Genomic DNA, 19,352 nt, shown 5'->3' with positions numbered 1-19,352 from the left:
AGAGTAACTCATTAGAAAATAACAGAAAATGAGGTCACTGTCTCATTTGCATATTCAGACAGGAGCTCAGCCTCCCCACTCCATTCCTTAGCACACTGGCAGATATGAAAATAAGAGTTGCTATGAGATACAAACATCTAGGACACGCATTTTATTCATTCAGTACACATTTTTTGAGGGCTTCCTGTACAGCAAGCTCTGTGTCAGTCACAGAGGATTCCAAGATGAATGTGATAGTGTTCCTACTCTCAAGGAGTTCATCACTGGGAACCTGGACCAGATAAAAATAATTACTGCTCAACTCATTGTATGCAGTGCTGTGGGCTCATCCTGGAAAAGGGGTTCAGTGATGCCTTCAGGACTTGTGGAAGGTTTCTGGGGCAAGGGGCATTTGAGCTGGGCCTTGAAGGGTGAGTAGAGGTTGATCATGGACAAGTCAGGGAAGAGCCTTCCAGGCTGTGGGAACAACCTGAGAAAAAGCAGAGAAGAATGAGGCCTGTGAGGTGCTTGGAGACCCAGGAGTCCAAAAGAAGAGCGTCCAAGTGGAGAAGAACCCACTGAAATGGTTGGTGGCTGAGGGTCATGTTGAAAAGGGCCTCCATGCCATGCCAAAAAGTACAGTTTGTCCTGTAAACAGGCTCCACCCAAGGTTTCTTAGGTAGGGGTGTCTTTGTTTTGAAAAGACAAAACACTCCATTGGCAAGGTGGGAAGACTGGTGGGGAAAGAGGCAGGTGGCAGAAAAACCCGTTAGCAAGTGACTGTCATGTTAAGGGTAGATGAGAAGGACTTGGAAAGGGGAAAGTTGTGGTGTCAAAAGGCATTTCGGAGTAGAAATGACAAATAGAAATGTCAGGTTAGACATGGGAGGAAGGCTGAAAGAACGGAGGATTCCAGGATGGCTCATTTGTGCAGTTAGGCAGATGGTGAGCCCACTAACTGTGGGTTCCAGAAAGATGTCACTGATGCAAGGATTCCAAGTCCATGGAATAAATCTGTTGCCTGCTTTTTCCGGGCTGTGAGGTATTGCCATATTCTAAAGGCATCGACTCAGGCCATGCCATTAGGGGGCGCTGTAGGCATTCCCTTCTCTTCTCTGCTCAAATCGGAGGTCTGGAAAGACCTGCCGGGGTCATCAGTCAGTTCCAAAGGCCAAAGGCAGTCCTGGACAGCTTGGCAGAGCCCCTTTGCTTAGAAAGCTTTTTACATAAACAGTTTCACATCCCCCAAGACTTGGCACCTTGGTGGACCCCAGGTCAGGTTTCCTCTGCAGCTATGTAGACCTGGGTGGGGGTCTGGAGGATTGGAGGGGATTTGGAGGTCAAACTGACCAGGGAGCGATCAGGAAGAGAAGGCTCAGCAAACCCATTGCATTCACATTTTTAATTCACAAAGCCATCCAAAGCATAAACAGTTGACCTCAATGTGACCTCAGGACCCCTCAGAACACAGGCCATCCCAGAAAACATTTTGCAGGTAGCCCAACTTATATATATTGGGAGTGTCCTTGGCCATGATACTATGTGAGGTATTGGAATGGAGGTGACAGAAATGTGAGGGGGGACAGCAGAGCCTGGAAAGCAGTAGTCATGGAGGAACAGGGCACTCTGGATGGAGGCATGACAGGGTTCAGACCCCAGCTCTACCACTGAGGTACGGCCTCAGTTTCCTCACAAGGTTGGTGTAAGGAGGAACTGAGGGACTGTATGCACGCTGTTTGATACATTGCAGTGATCCAATCAACCCTTGCAATCGTGGTTACTCTTATTATTGTTATCATCAAGCTCTTCCTGCCTTAGGTTCTCCTTTCCAACCTCCTGGCTCTGGGCCTGGAACACTCTTCTCCTCTGTCTCCCCGGGAGCCCTCCTCACACTGGGTTGGGCCCCTGCTTCAGCCTCTCATGGCAGCTCTGCACTGGAGCCAAGCGGGACCTCCCACATCTGGCACAGTGACCAGTGTAAGCTTTCAGGAACTGGTTCTTACTTATTTAAATGAATAAGTGAATGAATGAATGAATGAATGAATGAATGAATGAATGAATGAACAAAACAAGAGAGTCAGGCTGCACTGAGTGGTGGGCCTCAATCATACTCCAACAAGGATCAAGCCCTGGAGACCCATTTAGGTGAGGGAGCATCATGAAGATGTCAGAGGTTGGCAGGGGGGTCAGAAACTGGCATTCACACCAACAGGTACCAGGAGCCAGAAATCCCAATCACAGTGACAGGGCTGTAGAGGGTGGAGGGGGTGGGGAGAAACCAGGACAGGGCTCCACTTGCGGGGCGGGGCGCTTTACAGCAGAACAGGGGAGAGCGCTAAGAGCTGGTGACAAACCAGCAGGAAGGGTGAACATCAGAATCAGATCAGACACAAAAGCAATAGGACTCAGTGACAGAATGGAAGGAGATGACCAAAAAGAGGAAGCAACTAAAGATGCAAACTGTGAGAGAACTCGAATTGCGCTTTCAGTTTCTAGTGCTTATTCTGATGATTATTAATGAGTTATTTAATGAGGATCAGGAGAAGTGAAGCTTAGCAAAGCCTACTGAAAGGAGAAATGGAGAGAGACCTGGAGCGAGCAAGCTTGCCCCTGTGGCTCTAAGACCCTCCCTTCTGTTCTGATCTCTCACCTCTCCCTTATCCCTTGGTTTGTAACTTCCTTATTAGTAAGAATCTCATCTTACTCAGTTTGGTATCCACTGCATTAGTTATTCATTTTCTCATCCATTTCACACATATTTATTGAGCACCTCTAACATGCAAGGCAGGGTCCAAGGTCCATAACCCAATAAATATGTATTGAATTGATCATGTCATGATAGCAAGTCTATCAAGGAGAAAGTCCATGGGAGGATCTAGCAGAGTTTTACCAGCAGCATCTGGAAAGGAAATGTGGGAAACCTATCACTGTTATGAGAAAATCTGGAACTGTAATGTTCCCCACCCTCCCTCCCAAACTGGGGAGACCAAAGAATGACAAGTCCAGCTTGGCGAGTGGATGAGTTTATTTAGGTGTTCCATGCGGGGCACTCCTGGGCAGCCGCAGGACCGCTCTAGAGACCTGCATTGCCTCCCATCTCGAAGCTGCTTTTAAGCTAATTTTCTGGCTCTTCACCTCAGTGTATGTGCCATGGGACTGTTTTCCTTGGTAGGTTTTCAGGTATCTTCTAGGATGTTTGGATTCTCAGGGACACCTGCGCCTCAGCTGGACACCATGGCCTTGACTAACTGCCTGGCCTTGAGGGTTCAGACAGTGAGCATACACCCTTAAGTAACCTGGTGGGGGACCCATCACACCACAGTCACCAAGGCCTGGGTTGGTTAAAAGGGTAAAGCATTCAATGGAGAAAACATCTGACTCAGAAACACAAGTACAGATCCTAGCATCAAGAATGAAGGGTTGACAATGAGGACTAGGCATTTCATCTGAGAGAGAGAATTTCATGACTATAAAGGAATACCTGAGGCTGGGTAATTTATAAAGAAAAGAGATTTATTTGGCTCACAGTTCTGAGGGCTGTACAGGAAGCATGGCGCCAGCATTGCCTCTGGTCAAGACCTCAGGAAGCTTTTACTCATGATGGAAGGCAGAGGAGGAGCAAGCATGTCACATGGCAAAAGAGGGAGCAGGAGAGGAGAAGGGGCCAGGTTTTATTTTTGTTTTTTGTTTTTTTTTTGTGATGGAGTCTCACTCTGTCACCCAGGCTGGAGCACAGTGGCACCATCTTGGCTCACTGCAAGCTCCGCCTCCTGGGTTCATGCCATTCTCCTGCCTCAGCCTCCCGAGTAGCTGGAACTACAGGCACCCGCCACCATGCCCAGCTAATTGTTTGTATTTTTAGCAGAGACGGGATTTCACTGTGTTAGCCAAGATGGTCTCGATCTCCTGACCTCGTGATCTGCCTGTCTGAGCCTCCCAAAGTGCTGGGATTACAGGTGTAAGCCACCACACCCAGCTGGGACCAGGTTCTTTTAAAACAACTAGTTCTTGCAGGAACGAATAGAACAAGCACTCACTCATTACCACGAGGATGGCACCAAGCCCTTCATGAGGAATCTGCTCCCATGACCCAAAGACCTCCCTCTAGGCCCCACCTCCAACACTGGAGATCAATTTTCAACAGGAGATTTCGAGGAGACAAACATCCAAACTATATTGTAAGGAATACTGAAATTAAGTAATATACTGGAAGTCTAAAGGTGTAGGTCTGTGCTTTAGATGAAGCATTTCTGGAGGAAAAGAATCTGTTGCGGTGTCTCTAGCCCGACCCCCGCTCCCTCCTGGGCTCCACAGGTACCTCCCCACAGCAGAGGACTGTTTGTCACAGCTCAGGGAGAACAGTGCTCAAGACCGTCCTGTTCACTGGGCTCTGACTCCGTAGCCCCCACTCGTGAGATAATGTCCCAAGTAGAAGCACAGTTTGTTCCTGGCACAGGTCCATTTTACGTAGATTTGGCCTGCAACTGCCTTTTCTGGTGTGCGGACCCTCAGGTGCTTTGCAACTGAAAGTGTGGTCTGGCCTGCAGACCAGCAGCAGCATCTCTTGGAAGTCCAATGCAGGATTTCAGGGCCCATCCCAGACCTATGAGTCAGAGTGGCAGCTAACAAGGTGGTCAGGTGATGTATTTGTATGGTCATACATGAGGCACTGCTGTAGACAAGCCACTGTGGCTGTGGGATCTAAGAGCAAAGTGGCCAGTCTCTTTGGGCCCTTGGGGATGGGGCTCCTCCTTGGGGTACTTGTGCTGGGTGTGAAATGGAAGGCAGAGATTTGAGGTGTGGGAAAAGAGGAGAGAAGAGACTGTTTGGTCCCAGGGTGCAGAGGCTGCACCACCTTGCCCCCAGCAAGCTTCGTTCTCACTCCTGTCGACTCCCCTCCTTTCACTCTGCATTGCAGTGATGCAGGACTGCTGCAGGTCTCCCCCACCCCCATCAGCTGTGTCATATTCTGTGCCTTTGCTCCTGCTGTTCTAGTTGTCTGGGACACCTTTACCGTCTCCTTGGTGACTCCTTCAAGCCTCAGCCTGGGAGTCAATTCCTAGGAATCCACCCTAGTCATTCAGGCAGAAGTAAGCATCTTTCCTCTAGGCCCACTCCTCCATCACAGCAAGGTGGCCACCATGCTAAACTGTACCCACGCCCCCCACTAAACTGTAAACTCCTCAAGAGCAGAAGCTAAGATTTACTCTCTATACTCTAGGATTAGCATAGTATCTCTATAATATTGCATGATTAAATTATGGGTACTCTATAAACATTTATTAGGTAGATAGTTGCATGGATGAATGGATGGATGGATGGATATTTGTCAAACACAAATCAGAGAAGTGAGCTTCCAATGGATGCAGCAAACGTTAATTATCCATGTACTTTTCTGTTTTACTCACTAAATAGCATGCTGCTGAGGGCAGACCATGTCCTATTTCTGTTTGCATTTTATGCACTTCCCAGATAGCCTATAAATATGGGTTCAGCAAATGAATGAAAAATGAATGAAGTACAGCACAGTGCTTACGAACTCTGGAGCCAGACTGTTGGGGTTAGAATCCTGACTCTACCGATTGCTAGCTATGTAATTGAGCAAGTCATATACCTCTCTGTGCCTCAGTTTTCTCTTCTGTAAAATTGTGATTGTAATAACAACCCAGCCATAGGGTTGTTACGATGCATTTAAACTCCTATAAAAAGTGCGTGGAAAAGCGTTGTTGTTGCTGTTGACGTTGCAACAACAAGTGGATGGGGGAATGGTGCTGAGTCCACCTGAAGGTAAGTTAGCTGGTTCCTTAAGAGGCTGAGCAATAGGCTGGAATAAAGGCTCAGGCCCCAGTAGAGGATCCAGAGTTCTGGATCCAGAGTTCTGGATCCAGGCCTAACCCTGCCCATTCCCCATACACTCAGCCCAGGAGGGCGTGCCATGTGCCCACTGACCATGCATCTGTCCACACTCCCTCAATCTTCCCCCTTTTTCTGCAGGAAAATGTCTCTCTGATCAAGGAAATTAATGAGCTCCGCAGGGAGCTGAAGTTCACTCGGTCCCAAGTTTATGACCTCGAAGCAGCTCTGAAACTGACCAAGAAAGTCCGACCACAAGAAGTTTCAGAGACAGGTAATGTCACCAGTGGCCAGGGGAGATGGGCATTGGGACGAAGGGATTCATGCAGCCGCAGGCAGGTCTCCCTTTGGCTTCCTTCTGTATCAGGTCACATCTCCACATAGCCGTCTGGGATCCTGTCCGGGGCACATGCCTGCTCTCCGAGGAATCCGTGAGGGCCTTCCCACACTCAGACACACACAGGTCCACAGTCCCCTGGCTGACATCCGTGAGGTTAGCTACAGTTCAGAATACAGACTCTTTCAGATTTTGGAAAGTGAATACTTTATGTAACATTCCCAGAGGGGTCTGGGGCAATGCCCTGAAATCAAACACTTTAGTATTTCTGTAGTGACATATGAATATTCACACTAAGCTTCCTGAATTTAAAAAGGCACTCCGTTTTTAGATCTTCTTGCATTTTAGAATAGTGAATAAGGGATTGTGAACCTGTACAATTAAAATGAAGACAAAAAGCAAGATGAGAAGCTATTTAAAGGAAGAGGGGAAATAATTACATAAATATTAAATGAGTCAGTTACTGCAATTATATCCTAAAGTTCCTCTGAATTTCTGACGGCCAAGGCAAAAAGAGAAACAAAGAAATATGATCGTTTATATTATTCTTATTGTATGGCAAAAGGGAGCTTTTTTCTGGAGAAACAAACGTTTCCCTGGCAATAAATTCTCTGAGAAACTTAGCACATGGATCCTTAGGAAAAGAATGAGTAACAATGAACAGCCTTTAATTACACATGCCGCTTTCAGGCCCCAAAGAAGCATTTTTTAAGTATCCATTCCTTATCTGGACAATCAATAAAACCAAGAGATTAAGGCATCTCTATGGCAAACTAAGCCAACACGGTTCAAGTTTTTGTTTTCCGGTGGTTTGCATTCAGGAATAAAGATTAGAGGCTTGAACTGAAACATCCCCTAGCTATGGATTGGGTCTCTGAAGTGTCAGTTGTTTCTTGTACCATGATCACATAGGATTATGATGTGGAAAGGTGGCTGAAAGGCACACAGGAACCTTGTACTACTTTTGCAACTTCTTTTCGGTCTTCAACTATATAACTATATATATTTAATAACAAAATTAAATACATATATGTAAAATCTTATATATGTATTTAATTTTGTCGTTTTGTGCACTTTTGGCTAGGGTTGAAGTTGAGACAAGTGTAAACCCTGAGTAGTACCTGAAGTGGCAATACCAGGCCTACGGAGTTGATGTGAGAGCACAGCATGTGTCATAAAGACTGAAATACTTGCGGCCGGGTGCGGTGGCTCACATCTGTAATCCCAGCACTTTGGGAGGCTGAGGCAGGCGGATCACAAGGTCAAGAGATCGAGACCATCCTGGCCAGCATGGTGAAACCCCGTCTCTACTAAAAATACAAAAATTAGCTGGGCATGGTGGCGCAGGCCTGTAGTCCCAGCTACTCGGGAGGCTGAGGCAGGAGAATTGCTTGAACCTGGGAAGCGGAGGTTGCAGTGAGCCGAGATTGTGCCATTGCACTCCAGCCTGGGTGACAGAGTGAGACTCCGTCTCAAAATAAAAAACAAGAAACAAAAAAACAAAAGAAAACTGACATACTTGACTTCTCAGAGGTGAAACCATCTTCTCTTCTCTTGAAAATAAAGCACAGATGTGAACAATTGCAAAACTTCTCTTAAAAAATGTTTCAGGGCCGGGCGCGGTGGCTTAAGCCTGTAATCCCAGCACTTTGGGAGGCCGAGACGGGCGGATCACGAGGTCAGGAGATCGAGACCATCCTGGCTAACACGGTGAAACCCCGTCTCTACTAAAAATACAAAAAAAAAAAAAACTAGCCGGGCGAGGTGGCGGGCGCCTGTAGTCCCAGCTACTCGGGAGGCTGAGGCAGGAGAATGGCGTGAACCCGGGAGGCGGAGCTTGCAGTGAGCCGAGATCGCGCCACTGCACTCCAGCCTGGGGCACAGAGCAAGACTCCGTCTCAAAAAAAAAAAAAAATGTTTCAGGCCAGGTGCCGTGGCTCACACCTGTAATCCCAGCACTTTGGGAGGCCAAGGTGAGCAGAACGCTTGTGCCCAGAAGTTCAAGACTAGCCTGGGCAACATGGTGAAACTACATCTCTACAAAAAATACAAAAATTAGCCAGGCATGATGGCACATGCCTGCAGTTCCAGCTACTTGGGAGGCTGAGGTGTGAGGATTTTAGAGTAAAATTGATCACCTGAGCCTCAGAGGTTCAAGGCTGCTGTGAGCCATGATCACACCACTGCATTCCAGTCCCGGTGACAGAGCAAGACCCTGTCTCAAAAAAAAAAAAAAAAAAAAGTTTTAAATATGTCCAAGTATCCTAACAAAATATTCAGTTGAGACCTCCTCGGGATGCCATGTGATATAGCCAGATTCTTCATATTACTATCATGGAGATTTCCAGACATATACAAAAATTGAGAGAGAAGTCTAATGAATTCCTGTGACCCCAGTCCCCAACTTCAACAAATATCAACTCCTGTCACTTGTGTTTCATCAATATACCCCCACCCAGAAGCCAGAGTGGTGAACCTAGAAGAAATCTAATGTATGCCACAAAACCCTCAAAAGGCTCAGCAATGATCAGGAGCAGATATCTCTGGAGGTGGAAGTGAAGGTAGGGCTGAAAACAGAAAAAAATCTGTTTAAGAAGCTGTTAGATCCACCTACTATCCAACACAGTGGCTAAAAACAGACCCACATCAAGTCCATCATCTTGAAATTTCAGAACACCAGAGTATAAGGAAAAAAATCCTCCAGACTTCCAAAGGAGTTAAGGAAAATTTTTATACAAAGGATCAAAAATCACAATTATAGGATACAAAATCAAGGCACACAAAAAAGTTGCAATTTTTATATACTAACAGTGTACTATCCAAAAAGGAAATTAAGAAAACAATTGCATTACAATTGCATCAAAAAGAATAAAATACTTGGGAATCAATTTAACTGAAGAGGCAAAAGACTGAAAATTACAAAACATTGCTGAAAGAAATTAAATACCAGTAAGTGGTGGATTGGAAGACTTGTTGTTAAGATGTCAGTACTACCCAAAGTGATCTGAAGATTCATTGCAGTCCCCATAAAAACCTCAATGACATTTTTGCAGAAACAGAAAAATCCATTCTAAAATTCATATGGAATCTCAACGTACCCTGAATAGCCAAAACAATCTTGAAAAAGAAGAACAAGGTTGGAGGTCTCATACTTTCTGATTTCACAACCTACAACAAAGCTATAGCAATCAAAACAGTGTGATACTGGCATAAAAACAGACATACAGACCAATGGAATAGAATGTAGAGGCCAGATATAAACCCTCAAATATATGGTCAAGTGATTGTCAACAAGGGTACCAAGATCATTTAGTGGGGAAAGGACAGTCTTCTCAAGAAGTAGTGTTGGAAAAACTGGATATACACATACAAAAGAATTAAGGTAGATCCTTACCTTACACCATATACAACAGTTAAGTCAAAATGAATCAAAGATCTAAACAGAAGAGCTAAAACTATAAAACTCTTAGAAGAAAGCATAGAGGAAAAGCTTTGTAACATTGGATTTGGCAATATTTATTTGGTGAATGACACAAAAAGCACGGGCAACAAAATAAAAAATAGATAAGTTGTTTGTGAGATTTGCAGCAATGTAAGCAATGCAGGCATGTGTGTGAGATTTGACTCCATACTAAGTCTGGCATCATGCTTAATTGTATTAGAAACCTGAACATGTTTTGTTTTTGAGTACACACATGAAGGCCCATCAGTGATAAACAGCTTGAGATTAAAAATTACTAGAAAGTCTCACCTTTTTTTTATTACTACTTAATCCAAGTGAATGTCACTTTAAATTAGTTTGAGATAAATTCTAATCAATATAATTTCCTTAAGGACAAGGCCAATATTTCCTGAACATTAAAACTTTGTACCCATATCACAGTTCTTCTTCATTAAAGGAAAAGATCTAAAACCAACACAAACTATTGATTCAAGTGACTCACACTAGAAACAAACACCACTCAAAAACAGTTCCACTTTCATCCACCTCTCCAAACAACAATATATAATGTACTATTTCTGTTCAAAACTTATAAAAGCCTTCCACTAGAAACTAAAGAACATGGATGATTTTATATATATGCATACACAAGCAAAACACAAAGGAGAACAAACAGCAAACAAATAAAAATTAGAAGCAAAACAAACAGGAAACCAATGCCACCATTTTCCCCACTCAGTCTACCCTGGAGACTACCATTTACCCAGAGCCCAAAAAACCACATGATGAATATTTTATTCCTCATACACAATTCAATATCCTTAAGTCCACCAATATCACCATACATCCTGTGCAATCAAGAAATTCACTCTAGGCACATGACCTACTAGTAAGTACTCCAGTGCCAGCATTATTCATGCAAAACAGCAAACACAGTGTGAAGCGATACAAGCATGTATGTGAGATTTGGCTTCACACTAAAGCTGGCTTCATGCTTCACTGTATTAAAAAAGAATTGCCAGCCAGGCACAGTGGCTCATGCCTGTAATCCCAGCACTTTGGGAGGCCGAGGCAGGTGGATCACGAGGTCAGGAGATCAAGACCATCCTGGCTAACATGGTGAAACCCTGTCTCTATTTAAAAAAAAAAAAAATACAAAAAAATTAGCTGGGTGTGGCAGCAGGCACCTGTAGTCCCAGCTACTTGGGAAGCTGAGGCAGGAGAATGGTGTGAGCCCGGGAGGCGGAGCTTGCAGTGAGCAGAGATCACGACACTGCACTCCAGCCTGGGTGCCAGAGCTAGACTCCATCTCAAAAAAAAAAAAGAATTGCCAAACTGCCAATGCATGTCTTTAAAATATTTCTTATTTTACCTTCATCAAGACTAAGAATTTTAATTATAAAAATGTTAATTATCCAAATTTCTCCAATTCTCTATAAGGTTTTAAATAATATTTTATTATCTAAACTTTTTAATTTCTCTGTATGTGCAAAGAAACAAAAAAAACTACATGTGACTTACACAGACCATGCGTGACATGCCTGAGCTTTCCATCCAGTCCCAGATTTTCTTCTTCTTCATTTTTCTTTAAAGAACCAGTCATTTGGCTGGGCGCAGTAGCTCATGCCTGTAATTCCAGCACTTTGGGAGGCCAAGGTGGGCGGATATGAGGTCAGGAGATCGAGAACATCCTCGCTAATATGGTGAAACCCTGTCTCTACTAAAAGTACAAAAAATTAGCCAGGTGTGGTGGCAGGCACCTGTAGTCCCAGCTACTTGGGAGGCTGAGGCAGGAGAATGGCATGAACCCGGGAGGCAGAGCTTGCAGTGAGCCGAGATTGCCCCGCTGCACTCCAGCCTGGGTGACAGAGCGAGACTCCGTCTCAAAAAAAAAAAAAAAAAAACAGTCGTTTTGCTCCAGGACAAAAAATTCATCATACAAAATTCTTTCTCATACAAATATATTATCTTCTCTTTATAACCTTCCTTACCAAAAAATATATCTTCATATCCATAACTTTCTTCACATCTCTCTCCCCTACCTTGTTTCACAAAAAAGTTTTCTTTTTTTTTTTTTTTTTTGAGATGGAATCTCACTCTATCGCCCAGACTGGAGTGCAGTGGCGGGATCTTGGCTCACTGCAAGCTCCACCTCCTGGGTTCACACCATTCTCCTGGCTCAGCCTCCCAGATAGCTGGGACTACAGGCGCCTGCCACCATGCCTGGCTTATTTTGTTTTTTTCTTGTATTTTTAGTAGAGATGAGGTTTCAACATGTTAGCCAGGATGGCCTCCATCTCCTGACCTCGTGATCCGCCTGCCTCAGCCTCCCAAAGTGCTGGGATTACAGTCTGAGCCACCACACCCAGCCCATAACCCTTTCTTAATTGGAAATGACCCAGATAGCCAATGAGCATCAAAAATAATTTTAAGATTTTAAATTACACAAAAAGTTTACCTAAAACATTTATCCCATTGACATGTATTCGGTTTCTTCGTTTTTTTTGTTTGTTTGTTTGTTTTGTTTTTTGAGACAGTCTCGCTCTGTCACCCAGACTGGAGTGCAGTGGCTGGATCTCAGCTCACTGCAAGCTCTGCCTCCCGGGTTCATGCCATTCTCCTGCCTCAGCCTCCCGAGTAGCTAGGACTACAGACGCCCACCACCTCGCCCAGCTAGTTTTTTGTATTTTTTAGTAGAGACAGGGTTTCACCGTGTTAGCCAGGATGGTCTCGATCTCCTGACCTCGTGATCCGCCCGTCTTGGCCTCCCAAAGTGCTAGGATTACAGGCTTGAGCCACTGCGCCTGGCCCGGTTTCTTCATTTTTAACAGTTTATGTAGATTACTTCTGAAAACAGGTATTAGACACAATCATACAAAGTTAGTTATTTCTTTGTTAACCATGTCCTTTTTTTTTTTTTTTGAGACAGAGTCTTGCTTTGTTTCCCAGGCTGGAGTGCAGTGACACAATCTTGGCTCACTATAACCTCTGCCTCCCAGGTACAAGCAATTCTCCTGCCTCAGCCTCCTGAGTAGCTGGGACTACAGGCACAAGCCACCACACCCAGCTAATTTTTTTTTTTTTTTTGTATTTTAGTAGAAACAGAGTTTCACCGTGTTGCCCAGGCTGGTCTCAAACTCCTGAGCTCAGCCAATCCACCTGCCTCGGCCTCCCAAAGTGCTGGGATTACAGGCATGAGCTACTGCACCCAGTCCAACCATTTTCTTAATAGCCAGTGAACATTAGGTGCTCAAAATAGCCTCAAAGTTAAATACATAGGTATTTTTGCCAATAACTCAGAATATTCACGTAACAACATTAAATTAGTCTTATCTGTCAAAGAAGGCATATAAACCAAGATCACTTTGTTTTGGTGAGATTAATAGCTTTATAACCTTCTATGCCAAACACTGAAACCTCAGAATATCTAGCAGAGACGTATAAAAAACCCAAACAAAAATGTATGCTGACAATTCTGAAGACATTTCTATTTTCATTTTACAAATAATTTTAAAGCCAGTTTGTTTAGTAAAGATTTACGTAAGTCACGTGAACTTGAAAATTGCTTGGACATTTTTACTTAATGTATGAGTGCTCTTTTACCTATAAGCCAACTTGGTAGACACAACATGTAACAATAAGTATACATACAAATAAACACATACAAATGGACATGTAGACACACACACAAACGAAAATCCAGTAACTTTTACCTTGGAACTCTAGCCATGAAATGCCAATACAAGCTCACTGGTTTTACATAGTTATACGTTGTTTGCCCCAATAGTTAATCCAGTGAAGAATGTGAACTGAAATTTTGGGTAAAGCAGTTTCCATGGCAGTTTGATTTTTAAAGGTCAAACTTCCCTAGACTCCAAAGAACACTGGGGCTAACTAAACAGCACCGAAGGAAAACATTACACATTAACCAGGCCCGACTCTGCTTACAACAGCAGCACAAAAGCCTGGATACATGCAACTCCATCCCACTTTTCCATTCAATAGCAAACTCCAGATTCCAAACAAGACTGGGGCCAAACAGTATTGCAAAAGAATATCAAGTTGGCTACATTCTGATTTCCCATGACTATATCAAACACACACAATCACCAAAACATTATCCAACTGCTGCAGCAACAAACAAGCCCCTAGTGTCCAAACTGAAACAGTCAGGGTGCTTCCTTTCTCTACTGGTTGGGCTTGATCGACCTGCAAATGGAAATCCCATAAGGAATTTCCCAAATTGAGAGGAGTTGATCCCACTGTCTGGTACCCAAGAGAGACACTCACTTGCTGGGACGCAACACACAATTACAAACAAGTCCCCAAGAGTGTCCGTATTGAAACAGTCAGGGTGCTTCCCTCTCAGTCCGTTGGGCTTGTTCCACCTACAAATGGAAATTCCTTTAAAAATTTCCCAAATTGACAGAAGCAGATCCTGCTATCTGGACCCACAAAGGACACTCACCTGTCTGGGTACAGATGTCAAATTTCAAAGGCAGTTCTTCCAAGGCAATCAGGGGCTAGCTATGGCAGGGCCAGAGAGAGATGGAAACTCACCTCCAGCCAAAATTAGATGGGCAGCTGCTTAGGAGGGCTTCTGAGACTCCCAGCCCACAGCAGCCAAGCTGCCACAAGCAAGACGTTCCTGATCAAGGAAACAAAATATATTACTGAAACACCAGGGGTTTGGTCAAGGTCCTGCTGCTCACAGCATAGAAAGCCAATCACTGGGAGGACAAGTATTGCCAAGGAAGAAGGCTTTAATCAGGTGCTGCAGCCAAGGAGATGGGAGCTGAGTCTCAGATCCATATCTCTTACTGACTAAAACTGGGGGTTTATATAGCAGGGAAGAAATGTAACATGGGTAAGAAAACAAGAACTAGGGAGGAGCCAAGGGCCACCCAGTGCAGCGATCTGGTGAGTTTCAGTTCTTTGACATTCCCTTTTTAAGGAGCCTGAAGGTCCTTTCCTGAAGAGGGAACTCAGATAAAACAAATACAGGTTTCAGGTTTTAATAGCAGAAGGGTCAATTTCTATGTTTATTCAAAAACAACTGTCTATGGGACTATTGAGACAGTTTCATTAGCAATATGGACATATAAAATTTTGCAAATGAAGCCGGCTGTAATCCCAGCACTTTGGGAGGCCGAAGTGGGTGGATCACAAGGTCAGGAGATCGAGACCATCCTGGCTAACATGATGAAACCCTGTCTCTACCAAAAATACAAAAAATTAGCCAGGCATGGTGGCAAGCGCCTGTAGTCCCAGCTACTCGGAAGGCTGAGGCAGGAGAATGGTGTGAACCTGGGAGGTGGAGGTTGCAGTGAGCCGAGATGGTGCCACTGCACTCCAGCCTGGGCAACAGAGCAAGACTCCATCTCAAAAATAAATTTAAATAAATAAATAAATAAATAAAATTTTAAAAAATAAAAATAAAATTTTGCAAATGAAAACACAAAGCAATTATTAACTTTAGGGAACAGAAATTATTGTATGGAAAAGAGAAATGAATCATTGTACACTACATGGCTCAACTGTGACCAGCAGTTATATTAATCATAATTAAATTCTAACTATTGATCTACTCAAAATTGGGAGGATGAAGGGATGGGAAGTATGCAGGGGCAGGGGAGGGTGCTGAAGGAAAGCTAAATCCTCGTCTTTCAAGAGAGAAGTCAATAGATAATGCCTAAAAATGATAAATCAAAGAAGCAATGTAAGCACATTAATCAAAGAGTGTGGAAGTAGATATCAAAAGAATTAGCTAAAATAATTGAAATTGTTGCCTCTGAGGATTGAGAAATTGAGTGGAATGTAGAACAAAAGATACTGTTATTTGTAATAAGCCTTATAGGGTTATTTGACTACAAGCATATATAACTTTCATAAATAAATTAATAAAATATTAGGAAAACCATGCTTTCCTTCCAGTTTACTGTTGCAGGCACGTTTTTATTTTTCTCCCCTTATGCATATGGGAAAACTGACAAGGATCTCTGTTTTAAAAAGAAGGAAAAAAAAAGAAAGAGTCAAAGCAAAATAGAATGAATTAGGAAACTAAAGATTGACTAGAGGAGAAAACTTACCTTGCATAAGAAGATGGGTGAGAAAGTGTTTGTGTCAATCTTGGCTCTGGATGAAGGAAAGAAAAAACTTGAGACAAGGTCTCTGCATGACAACTTCTACCCAAAAGTCCCTACTCAGACAAGTTTTAGTCTAGAATTTGCATTCAATTTGTGTCTCAAGGCCATCTTAGCTGAAAATTTACCTTAAAAGGACCCCACAGTAGTAGTGTCCTTAGGCCCCAAGCAGAAGCAAATGCAAATTTTCTCTGGAGGAGTACATTTTAAATACAGGCTTCAAAGAATTCCCATAAATAATATTCTGAGGAACATGAGCTCACAATCAAAAGTCACTAAATACTTGAAAAAATAAACCACCAGGAGTGAAAATCAACAAAAAAATCAAACTACAGAATAAAACCAACAAAGACCCACAGCTCGTATGATTATTAAAATAAGAAAATTTCATGTCTGAAAAAATAAAAAAGGAATTTGAAAATAAGACAAAAAAGCAAAAGTCTTCCAAAATTGCATAGGCAGATTTGAAAAGGAACCAAATAATACTTCTAGAAATGAAAACTATTATAATTAGAAGCTCAATGGACAGATTGAACAGTAGATTAGACACATCTGAAGGGGGAATTTGTGAGCTAAAAGAATAAATTGCCCAGATTGCAGCCCAGAGAGATAAAGATATAGTAAAAGACAAAGAGGAGAGAGTGGGATAAAGCAATGTATGTCTAATTGAAGTTTGAGAAAGGAAGAATGAGGAGAGGCAACATTACAATAAGGCACAGCCGAGAGTTTTTCCAGAATTGATGAAAGATGCCTATCATCAAATCCAGGAAGCCCAGTGGATCCCAAGCAGGGCGCATAGGACAGGAGGACAAGGCAACTAGAACACTGAGGGCGCTGTTGGGAAGATGGAGGAAGAAACTCACTGGGGTCTAGCTGGCCAGAAAAGGGAGTAAATCTAAAAAGAGCCCATTTGGTAGGCAAGAAATTGAGTTGTCCAGGAAGAGGGGGGTCTCAGTTTAGTCCAGGATCAGTGACATGCATAGAGCAGTTATAGCAGTTGTGGTCAGAAAACAGAGAACAGTGCTAGAGTGAAAGACCTAAAGCATGGCATCCAGGTGACAAGGGAGGGGAAGCCACAGGAGTGGGTGCTGGCATGGCGTGGAGGCCAAGGTCACTAACGCTGCAAGTTCAGCCTTGTGGGGCAGCGGTGAGCCGTGGACCCTGGTGGACACTGCCATTGCCCAGGATGATGCCAGAACCTCAGACAGGGAGGCTGACTCGGGGAGAAAGTCTTCAAGGAACAGGATACGAGTGGACACACCTGGAGAGGCAGGAAGGGGTCTGTCTCCAGGAGCAGGGGTTTTGCACAAGGAGAAAGACTGGCAGTTCAGAAGCCAACATAGGTCAGCAGAAGAGTGCCATCTTGCCTAGGATGTGGAGAATGGGAGAAGGGGTGGCCTCCGTGGGTGGGGGCCTCTGTGCAGGCGGATCTGGGGGCTTAGGAGAGGGGTTGGGCTGGGGTGGTTCTCAGTATTCACCTCATCACTCTAAAGTATGCTGCTTCACTTCTCCATCTCTCTGCGAGACGGCAAAATGGCTTGTCTCTGTACCTCTGGCATCTGGGATTGAGTGTCGGCTCCACAGTAGGTGCCCAATAAATGTTTGAGGAAGCAGGGAGGGAGGAGGGGAGGATCGGCTCTGCAGCAGTGCAATGGACAGGTCCACATGAGTCCTGCTGTCCCTCACAGAACCCAGCAGGGACATGCTCAGCACGGCTCCCACCGCAAGGTTGAACGAGCAAGAAGAAACTGGGAGGATCATCGAAATGCAGCGCCTAGAAATCCAGCGCCTCAGAGACCAGATCCAAGAGCAAGAGCAGATCACAGGGTTCCACACCCTTGCTGGAGTTCGGCTTCCTTCCCTCTCCAACTCTGAGGTAGACTTAGAGGTGAAGACCAACTGACCCCCTCTGGTGAGCCATCTCCAGCCACAACCAGAAGAAACACAGCGTGTCTGTCCCCAGGCCAGATTTGTGGTTGGAGTCTGTATGGTCCCTGCAGCACTGACCCCAGCAACCTCTTTCTCTTGCCCTGGGGAATCTGGGACACAGAATAAAGATGTTTGCCCACACCTTGTCTAACTTCTGCTTAGCTGGGAGGCCAAGGCCAGGAGAGGGAAAGAAGGGAGGCTGAGGACTGGGCGCTCCAGCTCATCTGAAGCCACCTATGCTTGTCCCTGTCTGGGCACAGGACTGCCTGGCACTGAGAGATCACACTGGACTTGGGGCTGGCTTTCCTGCCACCCTTTCTTCCGGGCCTTGCGGATGGGGCTGCCTGCTGCTCCTCGCCTGGCCTCTCCTCTGCCAGCTCAGTAAGGACCAAAGCCTGCTCATTCCTGTCTCCTTCATGAAATGCAGCGAGGCTTTCTAAGGACTGTTTTTTTTGAGACAGAGTCTCACTCTGTCACCCAGGCTGGAGTGCGGTGGCGCAATCTCGGCTCACTGCAAGCTCCGCCTTCCAGGTTCATGCCATTCTCCTGCCTTAGCCTCCTGAGTAGCTGGGACTACAGTTGCCCACCACCACACTCGGCTAATTTTTTGTATTTTTATTGGAGACAGTGTTTCACCGTGTTAGCCAGGATGATCTCCATCTCCTGACCTCGTGATCCACTGGGGATTACAGGTGTGAGCCACCGTGACTGGCCGGATTTTTTTTTTTTTTTTTTTTTTTTTGAGATGGAATCTCGCTGTGTCGCCCAGGCTGGAGTGCAGTGGCACGATCTTGGCTCACTGCAACCTCTGCCTCCCGAGTTCAAGTGATTCCCCTGCCTCAGCCTCCTGAGTAGCTGGGACTACAGGCGTGTGCCATCACACTCAGCTAATTTTTGTATTTTTAGTAGAGACAGGGTTTCACCATGTTGGTTAGATTAGTCTCGAACTCCTGACCTCAAGTGATCCACCTGCCTTGGCCTCCCAAAGTGCTGGCATTACAGGCGTAAGCCACTGTGCCTGGCCTCTGAGGGTTTTGTTTTTTTTTTTAATCTGTGTAAAGAAGAAGGAAAAGATGACGGTAAAATAGCAGACATGGAAGTGTTGCAAGAATTCCCCAAAGTCTTACATTATCTGCTGACCCTGTTCTTGGAACTCTTAAGTAGAGCCCTGCCCTCATTTCCTGTGCCTCCATGTCATTCTAGACTTGCTGTCTTTGTTCTGCAGGGTCCTGCGCTGCTCCTCCATTTCTGGGGTGGGAGGGATGCACTTCCCCTTTGGTTATTCCTCTCAGGCCCCATCCTGGGAGACCCAGCCACACACAGGTACCAGGAGAGATAGTTCTTTATGCATTAAAGAGCAAAAGAATATAATCCAATGTCCCTCTCTTCTCCCACCTGCAGAGACCAGACGCCCCTCTAATACCCAAATAAGAAATGTTTAAGCCCACAGTCCCTGCTGGTCCCTGCTGGTCACCTCTGGCTGTCTTAAACCTGGCATTGTCCCATCTTTCCGTAATCACTTTACTGAAACTCTCAGCACTGCTCATGGATTGACTTTCACGGAGAGCTGAGGCTTGGCAGTCACATTTGGCAAGGTCTCCCAAAGGCTGGGGTAGCAGAAGGAGCATGCAGGCAAAGGCCATGAGCAAAGGGCTCCACAGGGTCTGTA

The 19,352-nt window shown here is 44.8% G+C and overlaps 1 protein-coding gene and 1 long non-coding RNA gene across 2 annotated transcripts in view; one reads left to right on the top strand and one right to left on the bottom strand.

Moving 5' to 3' along the window:
* The window catches only part of CFAP57 (cilia and flagella associated protein 57), a 76,124-nt gene extending 58,300 nt beyond the window's left edge, over positions 1–17,824 (top strand). The window contains exons 21-22 of the mRNA XM_015437254.4: positions 5,974–6,106; positions 17,443–17,824. Of these exons, the coding sequence (XP_015292740.1) occupies positions 5,974–6,106; positions 17,443–17,657 (348 nt within the window). The 3' untranslated portion in view covers positions 17,658–17,824. The remainder of the gene's footprint in view (positions 1–5,973; positions 6,107–17,442) is intronic.
* LOC141408220 (uncharacterized) overlaps positions 1–19,352 on the bottom strand; it is an 86,193-nt gene that overhangs the window by 53,701 nt on the left and 13,140 nt on the right. The window contains exons 2-3 of the long non-coding RNA XR_012421447.1: positions 15,701–15,746; positions 14,080–14,259 (exon numbers count right to left, since the gene is read on the bottom strand). This is a non-coding gene — a long non-coding RNA (uncharacterized lncRNA). The remainder of the gene's footprint in view (positions 1–14,079; positions 14,260–15,700; positions 15,747–19,352) is intronic.

This window comes from Macaca fascicularis, chromosome 1, assembly GCF_037993035.2.
Source record: "Macaca fascicularis isolate 582-1 chromosome 1, T2T-MFA8v1.1".
NCBI classification, from domain to species: Eukaryota; Metazoa; Chordata; class Mammalia; order Primates; family Cercopithecidae; genus Macaca; species Macaca fascicularis.
The sequence above is the reverse complement of the archived record's forward strand: the minus strand, read 5'-3'. Positions and strand labels throughout refer to the sequence as shown.